Source organism: Coregonus clupeaformis, unplaced genomic scaffold (genome assembly GCF_020615455.1).
Source record: "Coregonus clupeaformis isolate EN_2021a unplaced genomic scaffold, ASM2061545v1 scaf0058, whole genome shotgun sequence".
Taxonomy (NCBI): domain Eukaryota; kingdom Metazoa; phylum Chordata; class Actinopteri; order Salmoniformes; family Salmonidae; genus Coregonus; species Coregonus clupeaformis.
The window spans coordinates 792,444-811,153 of record NW_025533513.1 but is presented as its reverse complement, the minus strand read 5'-3'; the positions used below and the strand labels follow the sequence as shown (position 1 = coordinate 811,153).

Sequence of the window (18,710 nt, the reverse complement as noted above, 5' to 3'; positions counted from 1 at the left end):
CCAATCTCCTGATTCTGCCTCCTCAACCCTCCTCTCCTCCCCTTTCTGCATCCTTTGACTCTCTGTGTCCCCTATCCTCCCGGCCGGCTCGGTCCTCCCCTCCAGCTCCGTGGCTTGATGACTCATTGCGAGCTCACAGAACAGAGCTCCGGGCAGCGGAGCGGAAATGGAAGAAAACTAAACTCCCTGCCGACCTGGCATCTTTTCACTCCCTCCTCTCTACATTTTCTTCATCTGTTTCTGCTGCTAAGGCCACCTTCTACCACTCTAAATTCCAAGCATCTGCCTCTAACCCTAGGAAGCTCTTTGCCACATTTTCCTCCCTCCTGAATCCTCCCCCCCTCCTCTCTCTCTGTGGATGACTTCGTCAACCACTTTGAAAAGAAGGTTGACGACATCCGATCCTCGTTTGTTAAGTCTAATGACACTGCTGGTCCTGCTCACACTGCCCTACCCTATGCTTTGACTTCTTTCTCCCCTCTCTCCCAGATAAAATCCTGCGACTTGTGACTGCAGGCCGCCCAACAACCTGCCCGCTTGACCCCATCCCCTCCTCCCTTCTCCAGACCATCTCCGGTGACCTTCTCCCCTACCTCACCTCGCTGATCAACTCATCCTTGACCGCTGGCCATGTCCCTTCCGTCTTCAAGAGAGCGAGAGTTGCTCCCCTTCTCAAAAAACCAACACTCGACCCCACTGATGTCAACAACTACAGACCAGTATCCCTTCTTTCTTTTCTTTCCAAAACTATTGAGCGTGCCGTCTTTAGCCAACTCTCTTGCTATCTCTCTCAGAATGACCTTCTTGATCCAAACCAATCAGGTTTCAGGACTGGTCATTCAACTGAGACTGCTCTTCTCTGTGTCACGGAGACTCTCCGCACTGCTAAAGCTAACTCTCTCTCCTCTGCTCTTGTCCTTCTAGACCTGTCTGCTGCCTTTGATACTGTGAACCATCAGATCCTCCTCTCCACCCTCTCCGAGCTGGGCATCTCCAGCGCGGCTCACTCCTGGATTGCGTCCTACCTGACCGGTCGCTCCTACCAAGTGGCGTGGCGGGAAGCTGTCTCCGCACCACGTGCTCTCACCACTGGTGTCCCCCAGGGCTCGGTTCTAGGCCCTCTCCTTTTCTCCCTATACACCAAGTCACTTGGCTCTGTCATATCCTCACATGGCCTTTCCTATCATTGCTACGCTGACGATACACAACTAATCTTCTCCTTTCCCCCTTCTGATAACCAGGTGGCGAATCGCATCTCTGCATGTCTGGCAGACATATCAGTATGGATGACGGATCACCACCTCAAGCTGAACCCTGGCAAGACGGAGCTGCTCTTCCTCCCGGGAAGGACTGCCCGTTCCATGATCTCGCCATCACGGTTGACAACTCCGCTGTGTCCTCCTCCCAGAGTGCGAAGAGCCTAGGCGTGACCCTGGACAACACCCTGTCGTTCTCCGCCAACATCAAGGCGGTGACCCGCTCCTGCAGGTTCATGCTCTACAACATTCGGAGAGTGCGACCCTGCCTTACACAGGAAGCGGCGCAGGTCCTGGTCCAGGCACTTGTCCTCCCGTCTGGACTACTGCAACTCGCTGTTGGCTGGCCTCCCTGCCTGTGCCATTAAACCCCTACAACTCATCCAGAATGCCGCAGCCCGTCTGGTGTTCAACCTTCCCAAGTTCTCTCACGTCACCCCCCTCCTCCGCACACTCCACTGGCTTCCAGTTGAAGCTCGCATCCGCTACAAGACCATGGTGCTTGCCTATGGAGCAGTGAGGGGAACGGCACCTCTGTACCTTCAGGCTCTGATCAGTCCCTACACCCAAACGAGGGCATTGCGTTCATCCACCTCTGGCCTGCTGGCTCCCTTCCTCTGCGGAAGCATAGCTCCCGCTCAGCCCAGTCAAAACTGTTCGCTGCTCTGGCACCCCAATGGTGGAACAAGCTCCCTCACGACGCCAGGACAGCGGAGTCACTCACCACCTTCCGGAGACATTTGAAACCCCCACCTCTTTAAGGAATACCTGGGATAGGATAAAGTATTCCTTCTAACCCCCCCAAATTGTAAAGTGGTTATCCCACTGGCTATAGGGTGAACGCACCAATTTGTGAGTCGCTCTGGCTAAGAGCGTCTGCTAAATGACGTTAATGTGCCCTTGAGCAAGGCACTTAACCCTAATTGCTCCTGTAAGTCGCTCTGGATAAGAGCGTCTGCTAAATGACTAAAATGTAAATGTAAATGTATTGCTAAAATTGTGACACATAGACGTCTAAGATTGGTTCAGATTTGGTCCGGTCTGGACACACCAAATGTGGTCTTGTTTGGGGGCGAAGCTCATTACAATAATAGCCAGTGTGTAGAATAATACCAAAACATGCAAAGGAGGATATTTGATCTTTCTACCTTTTGTGTACCTATTCAGGATACATCACCATGTAGAGAATAATCGTCATGTCCATAATCATGCATTTCTGTGTAGTACAGATCAGGGACCCATGAAGTCATTCCGTTCATCATTCTGTTACCGGGTGTTAATCCACTTGACTTACTGTAGTTCAATAGGTCAAGGTGTCATGTCATAGCTGACACCCCATTCTTTCTGCAGACAACTTTGAATCTTTATTCAGAGTAGATATTTAAGAGTTTTTGGAAAACTTGGTCACAAAAAACAGGGAGATTTGACCATCAAGTAAAGTTCTGTGGAAATTGTCAAAAGTTGTCCTTGTGTATAGTTTAACTTTGCAATCAATGGTTTTTGTTTGGCATACATTTAAAAGTGAAATATCTGAGTCTCAGCATCATTCTGTAACCATGTAATTGCCCAGCGGTCAACAATGTGGCTGTGTGAAGAGTGTTGTATGCTGGACAACTAGGGATGGTAGGATCCCCATTAGCTGTTGCACATGCAGCAGCTACTCTTCCTGGGGTCCACATAAAACATAACATACAGAATAGAGGGGGAAAGCGTGGGAGTTTTGGGAGTTCCCAAGATGAATTAATTTTAACATGCAGTCATAGGATTTTAGGTCAGTTCCCAGAGTGCCTTTTCACCAATTCCACCCCTGTGGTAAACCTAAAAGGAGGCTTAAATGCCACTGTGGAAGACACAGGTACTAATGTACTCACAGAAATGTTTGTATATTGTATTGGCAAACAAATGAGACAAAACCTGACTGTTGAATGTCCTGTTTTTGCACACTGTTTCAATAGTTGTTTCATTGTTTGGACAGAATATACTATGATTACAAATGTAAAATATAATATACAGTGAGGGTTTGTACGTTTGCCCACTGACAAAGAAATGATCAGTCTATAATTTTAATGGTAGGTTTATTTGAACAGTGAGAGACAGAATAACAATAAAATCCAGAAAAATGCATGTCAAAAATGTTTATGAATTTGATTTGCATTTTAATGAGGGAAATAAGTATTTGACCCCTCTGCAAAACATGACCTAGTACTTGGTGGCAAAACCCTTGTTGACAATCACAGAGGTCAGACGTTTCTTGTAGTTGGCCACCAGGTTTGCACACATCTCAGGAGGGATTTTGTCCCACTCCTCTTTGCAGATCTTCTCCGAGTCATTAAGGTTTCGAGGCTGACGTTTGGCAACTCAAACCTTCAGCTCCCTCCACAGATTTTCTATGGGATTAAGGTCTGGAGACTGGCTAGGCCACTCCAGGACCTTAATGTGCTTCTTCTTGAGCCACTCCTTTGTTGCCTTGGCCGTGTGTTTTGGGTCATTGTCATGCTGGAATACCCATCCACAACCCATTTTCAATGCCCTGGCTGAGGGAAGGAGGTTCTCACCCAAGATTTGACGGTACATGGCCCCGTCCATCGTCCCTTTGATGCGGTGAAGTTGTCCTGTCCCCTTAGCAGAAAAACACCCCCAAAGCATAATTTTCCACCTCCATGTTTGACGGTGGGGATGGTGTTCTTGGGGTCATAGGCAGCTTTCCTCCTCCTCCAAACACAGCGAGTTGAGTTGATGCCAAAGAGCTCGATTTTGGTCTCATCTGACCACAACACTTTCACCCAGTTCTCCTCTGAATCATTCAGATGTTCATTGGCAAACTTCAGACGGCCCTGTATATGTGCTTTCTTGAGCAGGGGGACCTTGCGGGCGCTGCATGATTTCAGTCCTTCACGGCGTAGTGTTACCAATTGTTTTCTTGGTGACTATGGTCCCAGCTGCCTTGAGATCATTGACAAGATCCTCCCGTGTAGTTCTGGGCTGATTCCTCACCGTTCTCATGATCATTGCAACTCCACGAGGTGAGATCTTGCATGGAGCCCCAGGCTGAGGGAGATTGACAGTTCTTTTGTGTTTCTTCCATTTGCAAATAATCGCACCAACTGTTGTCACCTTCTCACCAAGCTGCTTGGCGATGGTCTTGTAGCCCATTCCAGCCTTGTGTAGGTCTACAATCTTGTCCCTGACATCCTTGGAGAGCTCTTTGGTCTTGGCCATGGTGGAGTGTTTGGAATCTGATTGATTGATTGCTTCTGTGGACAGGTGTCTGTTATACAGGTAACAAGCTGAGATTAGGAGCACTCCCTTTAAGAGTGTGCTCCTAATCTCAGCTCGTTACCTGTATAAAAGACACCTGGGAGCCAGAAATCTTTCTGATGGAGAGGGGTCAAATACTTATTTCCCTCATTAAAATGCAAATCAATTTTTGACATGCATTTTTCTGGATTTTTTTGTTATTATTCTATCTCACTGTTCAAATAAACCTACCATTAAAATTATAGACTGATCATGTCTTTGTCAGTGGGCAAACGTACAAAATCAGCAGGGGATCAAATACTTTTTTCCCTCACTGTAAATGTCTATCATACCCATGTCTTGTCATGACAGCAAAAATTGGTCATAAGATGATAATAATATGACAAGTTATAGTTACTCACAATTAATTCATTATTTGCCCAGATACCCGCTGATTCCAGTAATTCTGTTATTGTTTCAGGGTAATAAACTGACAACACAAGAACAATGGTAAATTGCACTGAACAGGGTTCGAGAATGAGGGATGAAAAAGAGGGACCCTGTTATCATGGTGTTCTTGTATTGTTAACCCTCTAGCACAAAGAAGGTGGTATTACCATGAAACAATGCTGAAGGTGTCTCTGAGCAAATAGTGTTATGAAAAATAACTTGTTACCAAATAATGTAATGTAATATGCTACCCACCTACATAATGTAATGTAAAATGCTGTCCACATACATCATGTAATGTAAATGCTACCCACATACATCATGTAATGTAAAATGCTGTCCATTAACATTATGATACTCTCTTTTTTTGAGAGAATTGGAATGGATGTGAGAAAAAATAAATGCAATAAATAGGGTAAATGCAATACAAATGTTTTAAATTATTTAGTGGATTTTAAAATAATCTTCACAAAAATAATGTTGACAGCCTCACAGCAGCCACATCATTTCCACCTAGTTGATCAGTTCAGAATATGCTCTCATTCACTCCACTGCCCATATCGGAGATTGCTCTGTTGGGTCAAACAGGGCAGTCCTTTTGCATGTATTTGTTTTGCATCGTTTACCTACCAGCACAGAACAAAGGACACCATACAACGTTATTGCACAGCACAGAAAGATAAACTAGCTGTGTCCTTCCTGTGCCTCTCACAAGTTTTCCACACGATTATTGCTCTCTGGGATCCCTGGTCAGCGGTTCGTTTTAAAAATCTTTGGTTTTAGGGTAGGGACGCCCCAAGGATCGCGAATAGCACTAACCTTTCTCCACACTCTCTCGAGACATTTACATTTTAGTCATTTAGCAGACGCTCTTAGCCAGAGCGATTTACAGGAGCAATCAGGGTTACGTGCCTTGCTTAAGGGCACATCGACAGATTTTTCACCTAGTCGGCTGGGGGATTAGCCGCCCTATGAAAAGAGTTGAGACGTTCGAGATGTCATGTACTGGATACTAATTATCAAAAACAATGTCTAATGAATGTGGCATTGTGTATTGTTTAATGTTTTGTAAAAATGTATTTAATCTTTCACAAACGTCACATCCGTAAACAAAAAAGTCCCATGTGAAGCGGAGCCTACCATTCATCGAGAAGGAAAGGGAGGTGCGTCTACTGTAAACAATGGACGTTTCATATATCGAAGTGGATGTTTTCTTTCAAGGAGCTATATCCAGGGATAATACCATATATTGAGATTAATAAAATATGTATTCATTATATAATGATAGCTATCTATCCATAAATTGCTGTTCGTATATACGGTGTAGGTTTGTATTAACGTTACCCAACAAAGTACCCCCCGGAACGGTTTAGCCCAAAATGAACAGCAAGCCAGCTGAGGACTTGGACCTTTAAAAATACTCAAGCACAGTAAGCTGACTTGACTCAACCTCCTTTACAAACTACACATTTTTTGGTGTATGGCCTAATCTCCCTCCGAGGAGACGTGAAAAAGGTAAAACATAGCTATATTTCGACGTATATTTTTTGTTATCAGTAACACATGCTAGTTTGTAACTTAGCTAGATAGCGAAACCCTTTCAGCTTGTCAACAATCACCTATGCTATGTTGCTAGTTACCAATGTCTTGTTGGGGTCATGTTTATCCATGTTGGCGTGATTGAGCTGGATGTATGTAACCGTAACGTTACAAACCTGAACCCACTTGAAATTGGGGAGTTGGCGTTAGCATTATTGTTTACAAACACACGAATAACAATTTATAGAATCTAGTTAGTAAAAAGCCATTAGCTCCTTATCTGATTAATCTAACGTTAGCTTGCTAGCTACGCTTGCGACTTCATATCCGCAACCGTAACAACTATTGCTTGTAGCTACATTTTAATTGGAGTTGCTAACTTCAGTATAATTCTTCCACTGTAGAGGATCAACATGCATTGCAATCAATGCGAACTCTTTCAGCGACAGTTATTGTCTTGCGTTTCTTTTGGCACAGGCAGATCTCTTCTCGGTCTTGTCCAGCTCTCTTGTTTTGGTGCTGCAGGATCACGTGTACTTATCAGTGACGCGTGTGTGGATATATTGGTTTGTGCGTGCAGCTCGTACAGTGCACTGCAGCTTAACTGAAAATTCCCTTTACTGTAACAAACCTTGTAGGGCTGAGCGACGAATCTGAGAGTGGAAGACTCGTCTCTAACATGTAGGCTCAATTTTTGTGAACAGTCCCATCACAAGTCAGACGGTTGAATAAACTTCATTTGAACGTACTTTATCCATTTACATTTTAGTCATTTAGTAGACGCTCTTATCCAGAGCGATTTACAGTTAGAGTGCATACATTTACCCCTTGTCTGCTGATTTTTGTCCTTATGTAGGAGGTAATCTGAGACAAAGTATCCGCAGGGAAGTGTTCTTAGCCCGAATTTCAATACAATGGTCTAAATGGTTGGCATTTCCGGTTTTTATTTTCAATACTGATGCAATTGAGTATGAGTCATAAAACCCGGTAATGGCTGGTGCGGAATAGTATCATGTTTTCCATGTGTTTGATGCCATTCGTTCCATTGTTTTGATAACGCGCAAATCTCTCTTGGACAAGGTAACTTTAAAAAAATGTGCAATGCTAACTATTGATAAAAGTAAATTGAGGCAAATATATTGATAAAACTCACCTTGTAAAAGAGAGAGAATTACATGGCTATCAAAAAGTCATGCCAAGGTAAGCCTAAACCAAACACACAATTAATTAGATTTCATGATGTGAAAAATGAATGAAGGAAAAACCATTGGAGCTATTTGCGTGGTATTATGGGTATTATGATGCATCCACTGTGGCGGACTTTTCGTATGTGACAAACGCTTGTCTGAGCCTAACCGAACCACAGCTGATTGCAAGGAAACGTGTTTTGGTCAAATACCTTTGGTTACATTAGGCTATTGTTGACATATTGTGCAATGCCTGAAAAGATTGAAAATACAAGTGACAGAACCTACCGGCACCACAACCCTCCTACCTCCAAAAGGACCAACCACATGTACAACTGGTAAAGTAAGTGTACAAATCATTTTATTCAACATTCTGGCTTGTAAAAAGCTATCTTTTTAGGGAAACTTTGGTCAGACTGATAATCCATGGAGTAACCAATGTAACAGTCTGTTTAGACAAAACGATGGGGAATCAACAAAGGACAGGGTGTTGCCATGAAAAGCTATTTTCCCCACTGGTGTTCACTGATATAGTCTGTGCACTGCACACGCAAGGGTAGCTATTTTGTCTTCATGTGGATACGGAACGATTTGTGATTGTAATGTGATCATATCCAACTAACTCTCCTGACTACAGTAATATACATATTCTAGGCTATTTATATCCACTGTGCAGTGTCAAATGGTGGTGAAGTGTCAGTTGCTCTGCAGGGATTGACATTAAGGGTTGCCCCAATGGGCATGTGATATTTTTTTACTGTTAACAACCAAAATGCTAAGAATTCCAGTTGTCTGGTCTTTCTAGTTTCCCTGGTTCTTGTCTATGGGAAAATTGTTACTTTCATTGTGCTCCTAAATGTCTTTGTGTGCCCCTACATTTTTCAACTTAGGCGCACACATGCTCCTTGAAGAAAATAAATTCAGCGTAGAGCCCTGTCCTGGGTTGCCTTATGAATGCCTCTGTGTCAAAGCAACGTAATCGGATGCAATCATTTTGAATGGTTTTGACTTGCATTTGCATTAGGAATTCTCTCTGAATGACCTGCCTGTTTATCCTTCATTGGTAGGACTGGGCACATCACTTCAGGCATCACAGTTGACATGGGCTGATCTAGTAAGCAAATATATTACTGTATCAAACAACTTCAGACATTACATTTATTCATTTTATTGTTATTTTCTTCTCTCCCATTTTAGTCATTTAGCAGACGCTCTTATCCAGAGCGACTTACAGTTAGTGAGTGCATACATTTTTCATACTGGCCCCCATGGGAATCGAACCCACAACCCTGGCGTTGCAAGCGCCATGCTCTACCAGCGGTCTCTTGTGACCGCTGAGATATGGGTTATGACCTTGCCATGTCTGACTGGAGAATGAAGATAAAGGTCATTTTTTTAAATTTTATTTAACTAGGCAAGTCAGTTAAAAACAAATTCTTATTTACAATGACGGCCTATCCCGGCCAAACCCGGACGACGCTGGGCCAATTGTGCGCCGCTCTATGGGACTCCCAATCACGGCCAGATTGTGATACAGCCAGGGTCTGTAGTGACGCCTCTAGCACTGAGATGCTGTGCCTTACATAGCTAGATAATGAATGTAAGGCCATGGCTGAGACTATAAAATCACAGCCTACCTCCATAAGAAGGAAGCACCACCTAACTGTATCTCTGGACTCAAGATGTTGGTGTTTTCTTTGCCAGATAGCCCAAAAGGGCTGAACATGTCTGATAATGTGTCTTCTGTCTATGGCACTTTGGCCAGGTAGTTCAACATAGTGAATTGTATGGGAATATTTTAACTATTGGACTAGGTCTTAAATTCAATTGCTTTGCACCAACAACACTTATTTTTCTAAAAAGTGTAGGCCAAGTTGTTTACTTGGGATCTCAATGATGGGATGGCTGGCACTGTGCCTTTTATGTTGCTTGGACCGATGTGAGGTAGACAAGAGAATGATTTCCCTGTTAATCTAAGCAGTGAAGTGTAACTGGATCTGTGGACGGTTGGCTGTTGAGAAGCCCACTGTTATCACGTTACCCTGGAGACGCCACGCGATCCCATTACTAACACTGTCCCTTTGTTTTGTTATTGGAGAAGTAGGCTGTACGGACTGAACTATGGTGATAATATCCCTCTTTTAAATCAGCACACACTTTAAAGTCAAAACTAATGTCCAAATCGTTTTGGAAACTATGTGTGTTGATCCTTTGATCTCTCTTGACTGGGGTACAAGTGGATGGCCCTCCTCCTGTTTCCATGGCCACTCTGGCCTAACAGCTGTCATACTGTCATGTGGTGTTTTACATGCCGCCTCTCCTAGCAACGGGAACACAGACACAACACACACTTACATTTTGACCTAGTGGTAACACACCAAACCAAAAAGAGGCAGTTGAAAGATTGGAGTAGTGTCTTCAGTAAAGTAGTGCCATTTTTTCTTGGGGGACCTCAGACTTGGGAAAGGGAGGCTAAGCTAGGTTTAACTAGCTCATGGCCAGTGAATGTGAATTTAAGGTCAAACTCAAGGCTCTGGCTACAACTGCCTGACCCCCAGTACACAATACTTAGAAAGCCCTTATTTTTCCATAAGAGAAACTTGTGGGTACATTCAAACCACATGTTAAACATATGACTGCTGTGCCCGCGTGCAGCGCTAGCCCGCCATGCCTGGGAATGACGAGCGGCCCACCTCCATGTCCACCACTGGCAGCGAGGACGCCAGCAGCGACGCCGAGTCGTCTTCGGACCGCTATGACAGCATCACGTCTGCCAGTGACTTGGACTGCTCCCGCCAGAGCTTCACCAGTGACTGCTCCAGCAGCAAGCACAGCTCGCCCTCCTGTGAGTAGATGTCCTTCCTCCCTTTCTAGTAGGACGGCTTCTTGGGCTTGTCAAAATGCCACCCTAAAAACTGCATTTAGATTTTTTACCCTTTTCCCAAAAGTGTGCACCTGCACACTTCCCATCATTGATTTTAAAGGCATTGGATTGGTGTTATCACTTTTGGAATAGTATGGAGAATCGGAATGCAACACTGTGTGCCTTCTCCCCACTTAGGTTGAGCTTTCAAATGCCAAAATGGCAATTCTCAACACTTTTTGTTTTTTTGTTTTTGAATGCCCACTATTTATAGCCAGCCCGCCCAAAACTATAACACTGGATGAGGTCATGTCTTCTGCCCGGGACCTGTCCAACCTGACCCTGGCCCACGAGATCATCGTCAACCGTGACTTCCATGTGGAGCAGCCCTACCTACCTCAGAACAGGTAGCTACCTACCACCTCAAAATGGACACCCAGTGAACATGGCCATCACTTGGGCTACTCAAATGCCAACTGATGCCAATTGACAACTGATGATATTCAATTCTCCTTTTCAGTTTGGAGAAGCAAGTCAAAGATATAGTTCACAAGGCGTTCTGGGATAGCCTGGAGTCTGAGCTGAATGATGACCCACCAGAGTATGAGCACGCCATCAAACTGCTGGAGGAGATCAGAGAGGTGAGCTTTGGCCCTTTTTCCCTCTATCAAACTTGACAAATCCATGGTTGGAAAGGTGATCTTTTCAGTAAGATGACCCTGTTGGAAGACTTTGAAAATGTATCCTTTCTAACTCCCTGAGCTGTAATAACTGATCTGACACAAGTGGATCAGCCACAGTTATGTAGTGGAATCCATTCTTTCACCTGTCCAATTGTTAGGTCAGTGATTACTTCAAGGAATGTACGCAAGAAGGATGTATTTAAAATGGGCTAATAGCTTTTAAGATTGATATCTTCTAGCTATATATTGTTTATTTCCTTCATTTAAAAAAACGATTTACTATGAACAGATCCTGCTGTCGTTCCTGAGCCCGGGAGCCAATCGGCTGCGGACTCAGATCCTGGAGGTGCTGGACATGGATCTGATTCGCCAGCAGGCGGACAAGGAAGCGGTGGACATACAGGGCCTGGCCTCTTACATCGTCAACATCATGGGCAAGCTGTGCGCCCCCGTCCGCGACGACGAGGTCAAAAAGCTCTGCGAGAACCCCGACAACGTTGTGTCAATGTTCAAGTACGTTTGGCCCAAGTTTTGTTTACAACCCTTGTGGATATTTATTTGGATAATTGTAGCCATCCCCATATATGGCTGGCACCCATTTGATCCTTTTTAGATCTCCAAAGCTAGATGGTTGTGGGCTGAAGTACAGATGTTGAGGCATGGGTTTGATGACGGCAAGTCACTAGGTATTTCTTCTGGAGCAGGCCAAATTCAAAGCATCTGTTTTAAGAGTGTTATTACATTGAACAGGGAGATCTTCCGGGTGCTGGACCTGATGAAGATGGACATGGTGAACTTCACCATCCAGAGCCTGCGGCCCGATCTGCAGAGGCAGTCAGTGGAGTACGAGAGGGCCAAGTTCCAGAGCATCGTGGAGAAGACTCCCAGTGAGTCTGTGTTGTTATTATTAACCTACTGCTCCTTTCTGATATGAATGAGGTTATAACAGGGGTTCATAACTCTGGGAACCCTAGTGGGGGGTCCAGGGGCAACCTCCCCCAGAAGAAAGAAAAAGTGTATGCTAGTTATTACAATCGTGCCAGGACTAAAATGTCAAATTAATTTTGCCCCGGAGGCCGCTTTCAGTCTTCAACGAGGTCCGGAGGGCCGCACTGAAAATTGGTTATATATCTCCTCTGTCCAAATTTGCTACAAATAGTCCTCTATCCATAGTTTGGGGAATTCTTGATTCTCCCTAACAGTCTAGCTTTAATTTCGATGATTATAAACAAGCTGGACAGTCAAGAAACTGTATGATTAGAGGTCCATTATCATTTCTACACAGTTTTGATTTGGTTTTAGTCATTATAAAGTATATATTGAGTTTGTTTCATGCTGGTCTTGGTTTGCCTTTGGATCATTTCCCTGATCCTTTACGAAGACAGTTGAGTCCTTAAAGGCCAGCATAGTATTCATTCATTGTTTGAACAGGGTGTGCTCCTGTGCAAGGTTTAGTTCCAGCTGGCCTTCTTCCAAACAGAAGGCAATTAGGTGGGCTCCCGAGTGGCGCAGCGGTCTAAGGCACTGCATCTCAGTGCTTGAGGCGTCACTACAGACCCCCTGGATCGATTCCAGGCTGTATCACAACCGGCCGTGATTGGGAGTCCCATAGGGCGGCGCACAATTGGCCCAGCGTCGTCCGGGTTTGGCCGGTGTAGGCCGTCATTGTAAATAAGAATTTGTTCTTAACTGACTTGCCTAGTTAAATAAAGGTAAAGTAAAAAATAATTTTAAAAAAAAAAAGTGCCTGTACTGCTTTATGGTATATGGGGATGTTTGATTTGTGGTATGTACAGCATGGGTGTGATTTCTTTACGCCATTAAATGAAAGATGACGATCACTATTAAATGCCATACAAATGACTGATGCCCTAACTTCCTCAGGTGCGTTGGACCATACCACTGAGTGGATCAAGTCCTCTCTGGAGGAGGTGCTTTTCTCCATGCCAACCATGGAGCAGCCCAACGGCCATGGGAAGGTGGGGAAAGCCCTGCCAAGTCCCCTCCTGGTCTTCAACAGTGGATTCATCCGCATCCTCACCTGGGACTACCACAAGAGCCCACTGCCTGAGGTGGGTTGGGCTGTGCGTGTCTTAGTACACAGACAGTTTCAAAATCATTATTTGCTTATTCAAAACATACCTTGATTGCCATTGGATTACTCGTCTTTTGTTATTAAGAAAAGGTGACATTCAGTGTGTTTGTCAAGTGACGAGGGTGTTGATGAATGTTCACAGGGGAAATGGATGTGTTTGTGTAAAGAGGCGACAAGGATGTTGACAGGTGTTAGCTTCTGTTTCTGTGTATTATACTTGGTCAAATGAAGTTGTGGTGTGTATTTGCATATAGACTATTACCTAGAATGTTTGTTTGTCTGAAATTTGTGTGAATTCCATATGAATACAAGTGTCTGAAAGACGGTACCATTGCATTCAAACAACTTACAACCACAAGTCTATTAAATGACCATTGTCTAAAATCTAGTCTCCATGGGGCGAATCCTAACTTCCACTAATGTCAAATGTTCATTTAGTCATGCATTGATGTCAATGGGAGACTAAGTAAAAATGTGGCTTAAATTGATCATTCATCCCTATATGTGATTTGTGTGTTAAATGACCATTGTCTAAAGTCTCTCTGTGTGTGTGTGTGTGTGTGTGTGTGTGTTTTAACCCCCTCAGACCCTGATGACAGACGAGGTGCGTCTGCAGGAGCTCCAGCGCAGGCTCCAGCTGCTAAAGGCTGTGGCCTCCGTGCTGCTCATTGTCTACAGCGCCATCGGAGGGCCCATCTCGGCGCTGCCCGCGCTGGTCGAGCGCCTCAAAAGGATGACCAGCGTGCTCCTGGAGGGCATGCACAGCACGTAGGTTCTACATAACAGACACAGATACATCAATTTCAATGTGCAAATTGAGACTGACTACTTCCTCTCCTCTCTTCCTCCACTCTGCAGGGACTTTAACCTGTCAGAGGCTCTGGGGAACGTCAGTGCTCAGATCTGCTGTGAGCTCAACAAGTCCCTGACTGAGAGGAACTACCCAGCATTGCCCCCAGAACTCCAGGTCACCCTCAAGGGCCAGATCACCAGCATCACCCAGGAAAACAACCCTATCCGCAGTCTTGTGGGTAAGCAACACGAACACCTGAGGGCCTGACATAGCTCACTAACTATTTAATTGTATATATTTAATGCAATGTTCTCAGCCAAGCACATTGTGTGAAATTTTGCTACAGTTAATTCATTGAATTGCTTGATGAGCTCACAGTTGCTACGTGCTTGTTTTTCTGACCACTCTGTTTGTTCTGTGCCTCTTCTCTGTTCCTCTCCAGAGGGAAGGGTCCAGCAGTACTTCCGGGTGCTCCTCGCCACGCCCAACTCTCACGTGAACCCGCCCCCGACGCCCGGAGGCTTGGCGCTGATCCAACCGGAGCTCACCTCCTTGGCGGTCACCTTCGTCAGCCTGGTCAACTTCAACAAGCAGGTCTACAGCCCCTTCTACATGATGATCCTCAAGACCCTGCTATTCAGTAACGCGGTGCCTCCACCGGTGGCCACCGCTCCCCAGGACCCCAGCATACAGAACCCTGTGAACTCCAACTAGGACCGCCAACCTACCTACCGAGCCAGGAGCAATACAAAGCTGGAGCTGATGACACCTTATTTGAAAAAGGGGCAAAGAAAGGAAAGACTTAGCAGCTAGCTAAATCCCCCCCCCCATCCCTAACCCTCCTTCCCTTTAGATGAAGTAGTATCACAGCTACGTTTTGTCTAGAATGTCGGGGTACGTGCATTAGAGGTGCATCAGGAAAATGACAACGAGCGATTGTGGTGCACGTACAAGCTTTGACTAATCCACCTACCACTGTCGTGTACTGCGACATCCACTTTGTGACACCTGATCTGATCTGTTAGTGAGATTTTGTGTAGATTCATACCTAAAAACGGACCCTAGTGTTTTATGTGAGGAATCTTTCCCAATGTCCTTTTTAGTTAGATTAGGGTACGTTGTGAATCTGCGTTCGCATGGAAGGGAGTGCTCGACATCCGTTGTCCTGTTATTTTGGAGAGTGTCATCGGAAAAGGGTAGAACGTTCATAAAATGCTACTGTTACAAAGAACATTTATACACATTTCATAGACTTTATGACATAAAAGGGAAAGGCCTATATATTTATAATCATATAATTGCCAATTTTTATAACATCACATTTCATAAGCTTTATGCTGTGCAGAGCAGGTTAAATAAAGTTGATCAGTAACTGTTTGTTACACGTTGAGGTTGACAAACCCAGAACACAAAATGCTATATTATTCATGCCATTAGCCTATTCATTGAAGTGCCACCATTTGAATAGAAATATAAAAATAATTGTTTTTAACTTATGTCTTGTGATAACTCGCCATTAAACTGGTTAGAGCTCGGGAAATGTCATCTTGAATGAAAACAAGAGACTTGTTTTTATTGTTGCTTTCCAACATGTCGAAGACGTGTTTAAATCACTTGAGCTAAATTAGGAGACTAATTAATATATATATATATATATATATATATATATATATATATATAAACGTTTTTATTTTAGGGACTGATTAATTGATATGGTTATGGCATCACTAAACCTGATGGATTCTGACCTTTGACCTTTTGGAGATATATAATGCATGTTTTATTTTGTGTTAACATTTGTTGGAAAACATTTTGTTGTATGTTAGCCCTTGGATAGTATTCAGTAATTTTGTTGGGCTGTTTGAATGTGTTGATTTAATGTAGTGTTTGTTTTGTTATTTCGTATCAGTGGATTTATAAAGTCTCTTGCTTGATATGTTGAAGGTACCAGTATTAGTTGTCCTTCTATACCTATATTTCCCTAAAAGCTATCCAACAGCTGGACATTTCTGGACATTTTATGTAATATCTATCTTTGGTTTAGATAAGTCAAGTCATGAGAGGTGCTGAAGATGGTTGTTTTGAAATGTCTATAACTTCCCACGATGGAACTTTTTGATGCAGAATAAACATTGTATGTTGTTAGCTTTTAAAGTTCACTTGAATAAATACATTATCTTCTCATGTAATGCAGCTATAATACAATAAACCCTCATGCGTTACCTAATTAGTCTTGCAGTGACCTGTGTGTGTGCGGGCTTATTGAAAATAGTTGTCTACATACAGACACAACAGTCAAAGACAGTTGTAATACGTGCAAAGGGTATAGATTGTATAGATTACAATCAGACAAGGAATGTAAGAAGAACTCTGTGACCTGAAAAATAAATAATAATAATAAATCAGCTGCCTGACAAGTCTTGTACCCTTTTTCTTCTGCAGTGGCTGGGGGTGTATGAGTACCAATGATTCCAGATGACACCCAGGGGGCGCTGTTTTGAAGCCACCTCTCCATCTTGGCACTCCCCCACGTTGTAAAAAAATATTTTGGAAACTTTAGAAATGCATTTATTAATGTCTACATTTTGTTTTTGCCACGTTTACTCAATTACAGACAGCTTAATGCATACTTTTAAATTATATGTGAGCTAAACATAAATATTTTTTTAAAGTCCTTAGTGTCTTTGAAAAAAAAGGTTATAATGTTGCTGTTCCCACAACAACAACAACAAATACTGTAGAATTCCATTCATTCCTATGGAGGACTGCTCCTTCTGGGGAATGTCATTATGGCCGACCGGTGGCTTCAAAGTACCACTGTTGAGTTATTGGGTTTATACATCACTGGTGAGTTCTTGCGTTTCCAAGCAACGCGTCCCTCCTGAAAATTGCTGTGTGGAAATAATGGTAGCTTAAGGTACAGCAAGTTAGCAGCTAGTTCGCTACAGAGCATTTCTGTAGAGACTGCACATTACAATTCAACGGGGGAGCTACCCACTGGGCAAACACTGGGTGAATCAACATTGTTTCCACGTCATTTCAACAACAAAAAATCTATGTGATGACATTGAATTAACGTGGAAAACTGTTTGGATTTGAAAAAAGTAACCTAAATGCAATGTTTTGTTGATTTCACGTTCCATTCAGGTTAGTTGACAACTCAGCCGAATGTAAATCAAAACTAGACGTTTGTTCTGACGTCTGTGCCCAGTGGGTAGTTAGATATTTGGTTCACTAAGTTACCATAAATGAAAAATGACAGCCTGTGGATTTGAATCATAACAGGCAGCTAGTACAGAAAGGCATGTCTTTGTGTGCGCTGTGCATCATGTAGCTACAGTATGTGTATGACCCAAGAGAGGTCTGAACCTGGACCCAGGTGAGCATGCATGCCCAAAAGTGCAATTTCATGTCCTTAAACCAGAGAGTTGCTAATTCAAGCTCTTCAGACCAGTGTATACCAAGGCTTCTTTGCTCTCTATGTCAAACAGTGAGGGGATGACCGGTGGCAAAATGAAAGTGGTGGGCCATCTCTCCCGAGCGGCGGAGGCCAAACGGTGGGTGGCAGAGGGCCAGGACATGCTGTACTCCATGACCCAGATGGAGGCCTGCACCCAGGACGTCCAGCAGAGAGACCGCAGCATCCTGGGGCCACTGTCCCTCTTCTTCCAGTCCAGCCCCAAGGGAGAGAAGAGGGCAGGTGTGTGGAGACCTAAAGCAGGTTGAGGGAAGACAGCCAGGAGTCTTGTGTGAGGTGCTGTTGTTGATCCTTGATTGTATGCATGAGGCCTTTGAGTTATTTGAATCAACAAAATGATGTGTATTTGCCACTGAAATTCTAAAGACTAGGCCTATTCATCTACAGGGCTGACCTGAAAACACAAACAGGGTCTCGATCTACATAGGCTATTTTCTCTATCCACATGCCCCACACATCTTTTACGATGCCAAAACAATTATTATTATAATTTTTTTGAATGGAGGTGATACAGGAGAATGAAAGGTATGCGACGTCCTGGGTGTGTTGTTCCTCCCAGACAGGGTCCAGGAGGAGAGGCCAGTGTCCCCGTCGGTGTCAGAGGGGGTGAAGACCAACCCCACCTCCCTGGCCGACATGTGTCAGCAGCTGTAGCACAGGATCCAGGAGCATTCCGTGCTCCACTCCACCCCTGTGGAGGATCAGCAAGCTCTGGTGAGGCACTCCATTAGGATCCAGTATACACTCTCTCTCTCTCCTAAGCATCTACTAAATGGATGGATGGTTGGATAGATAGATGGATGGAACACTGACACACACACACATACCCCTCCCCCCAAGGCGGTGGTGATGACGTCAGAGCTGGGCCTGATCTGGCAGGACCTGAAGGGGCTGATGGATGAGCCCGCTGAACCAGGAGGAGAATAGGCAGCTGCAGGCGGAGACGTGCCAGGAGGTGCTCCGCATCTGCCAGGAGCTCTACCTCAACTACCTCCACCTGCTGGACAGGCTGAGGCGCCGCGCCGTCTTCAGCGACCAGGTCAACCGCAGCCGCCTGGGAGCCCAGATGGTCATAGACTGCACCAGCCTGTGAGTGACTGGCGAGCAGGGTTTCCCCTAGCTCGATTAT

At 44.4% G+C, this 18,710-nt stretch overlaps 1 protein-coding gene and 1 long non-coding RNA gene across 4 annotated transcripts; both read left to right on the top strand.

The window, feature by feature from the left end:
- The first annotated feature begins 6,332 nt into the window (after positions 1-6,332).
- tcp11l2 (t-complex 11, testis-specific-like 2) lies at positions 6,333-16,508 on the top strand. Of its 3 annotated transcripts, XM_041861323.2 has the most exons (11): positions 6,333-6,458; positions 7,931-8,012; positions 10,325-10,514; positions 10,807-10,939; positions 11,053-11,173; positions 11,505-11,728; positions 11,966-12,102; positions 13,100-13,287; positions 13,897-14,078; positions 14,169-14,341; positions 14,546-16,508. In XM_041861323.2, the coding sequence occupies exons 3-11, from the start codon at positions 10,337-10,339 to the stop codon at positions 14,815-14,817; spliced, it is 1,608 nt and encodes a 535-aa protein (XP_041717257.1). In that variant the 5' UTR covers positions 6,333-6,458; positions 7,931-8,012; positions 10,325-10,336; the 3' UTR covers positions 14,818-16,508. The 3 variants fall into 3 exon arrangements, with proteins under 3 accessions (XP_041717257.1, XP_041717248.1, XP_041717265.1); XM_041861314.2 differs by lacking the exon at positions 7,931-8,012 and having other exon boundaries at positions 6,334-6,458; XM_041861331.2 differs by lacking the exon at positions 6,333-6,458 and having other exon boundaries at positions 6,484-8,012.
- A 1,277-nt stretch (positions 16,509-17,785) lies between these two features.
- On the top strand, positions 17,786-18,480 carry LOC121555415. The gene is made up of 3 exons (XR_005997908.1): positions 17,786-17,803; positions 18,141-18,295; positions 18,422-18,480. It is a non-coding gene; the product is annotated as an uncharacterized LOC121555415 (long non-coding RNA).
- The last annotated feature ends 230 nt before the right edge of the window (positions 18,481-18,710 follow it).

Coding starts and splice junctions, on each gene's coding strand:
- tcp11l2 (XM_041861323.2), top strand. CDS start 10,337: ATGCCTGGGAATGACGAGCGGCCCACCTCCATGTCCACCACTGGCAGC. Junction 14,079..14,168: donor CTGGAGGGCATGCACAGCAC/GTAGGTTCTACA, acceptor TCCACTCTGCAG/GGACTTTAACCTGTCAGAGG. Junction 14,342..14,545: donor CCCTATCCGCAGTCTTGTGG/GTAAGCAACACG, acceptor GTTCCTCTCCAG/AGGGAAGGGTCCAGCAGTAC.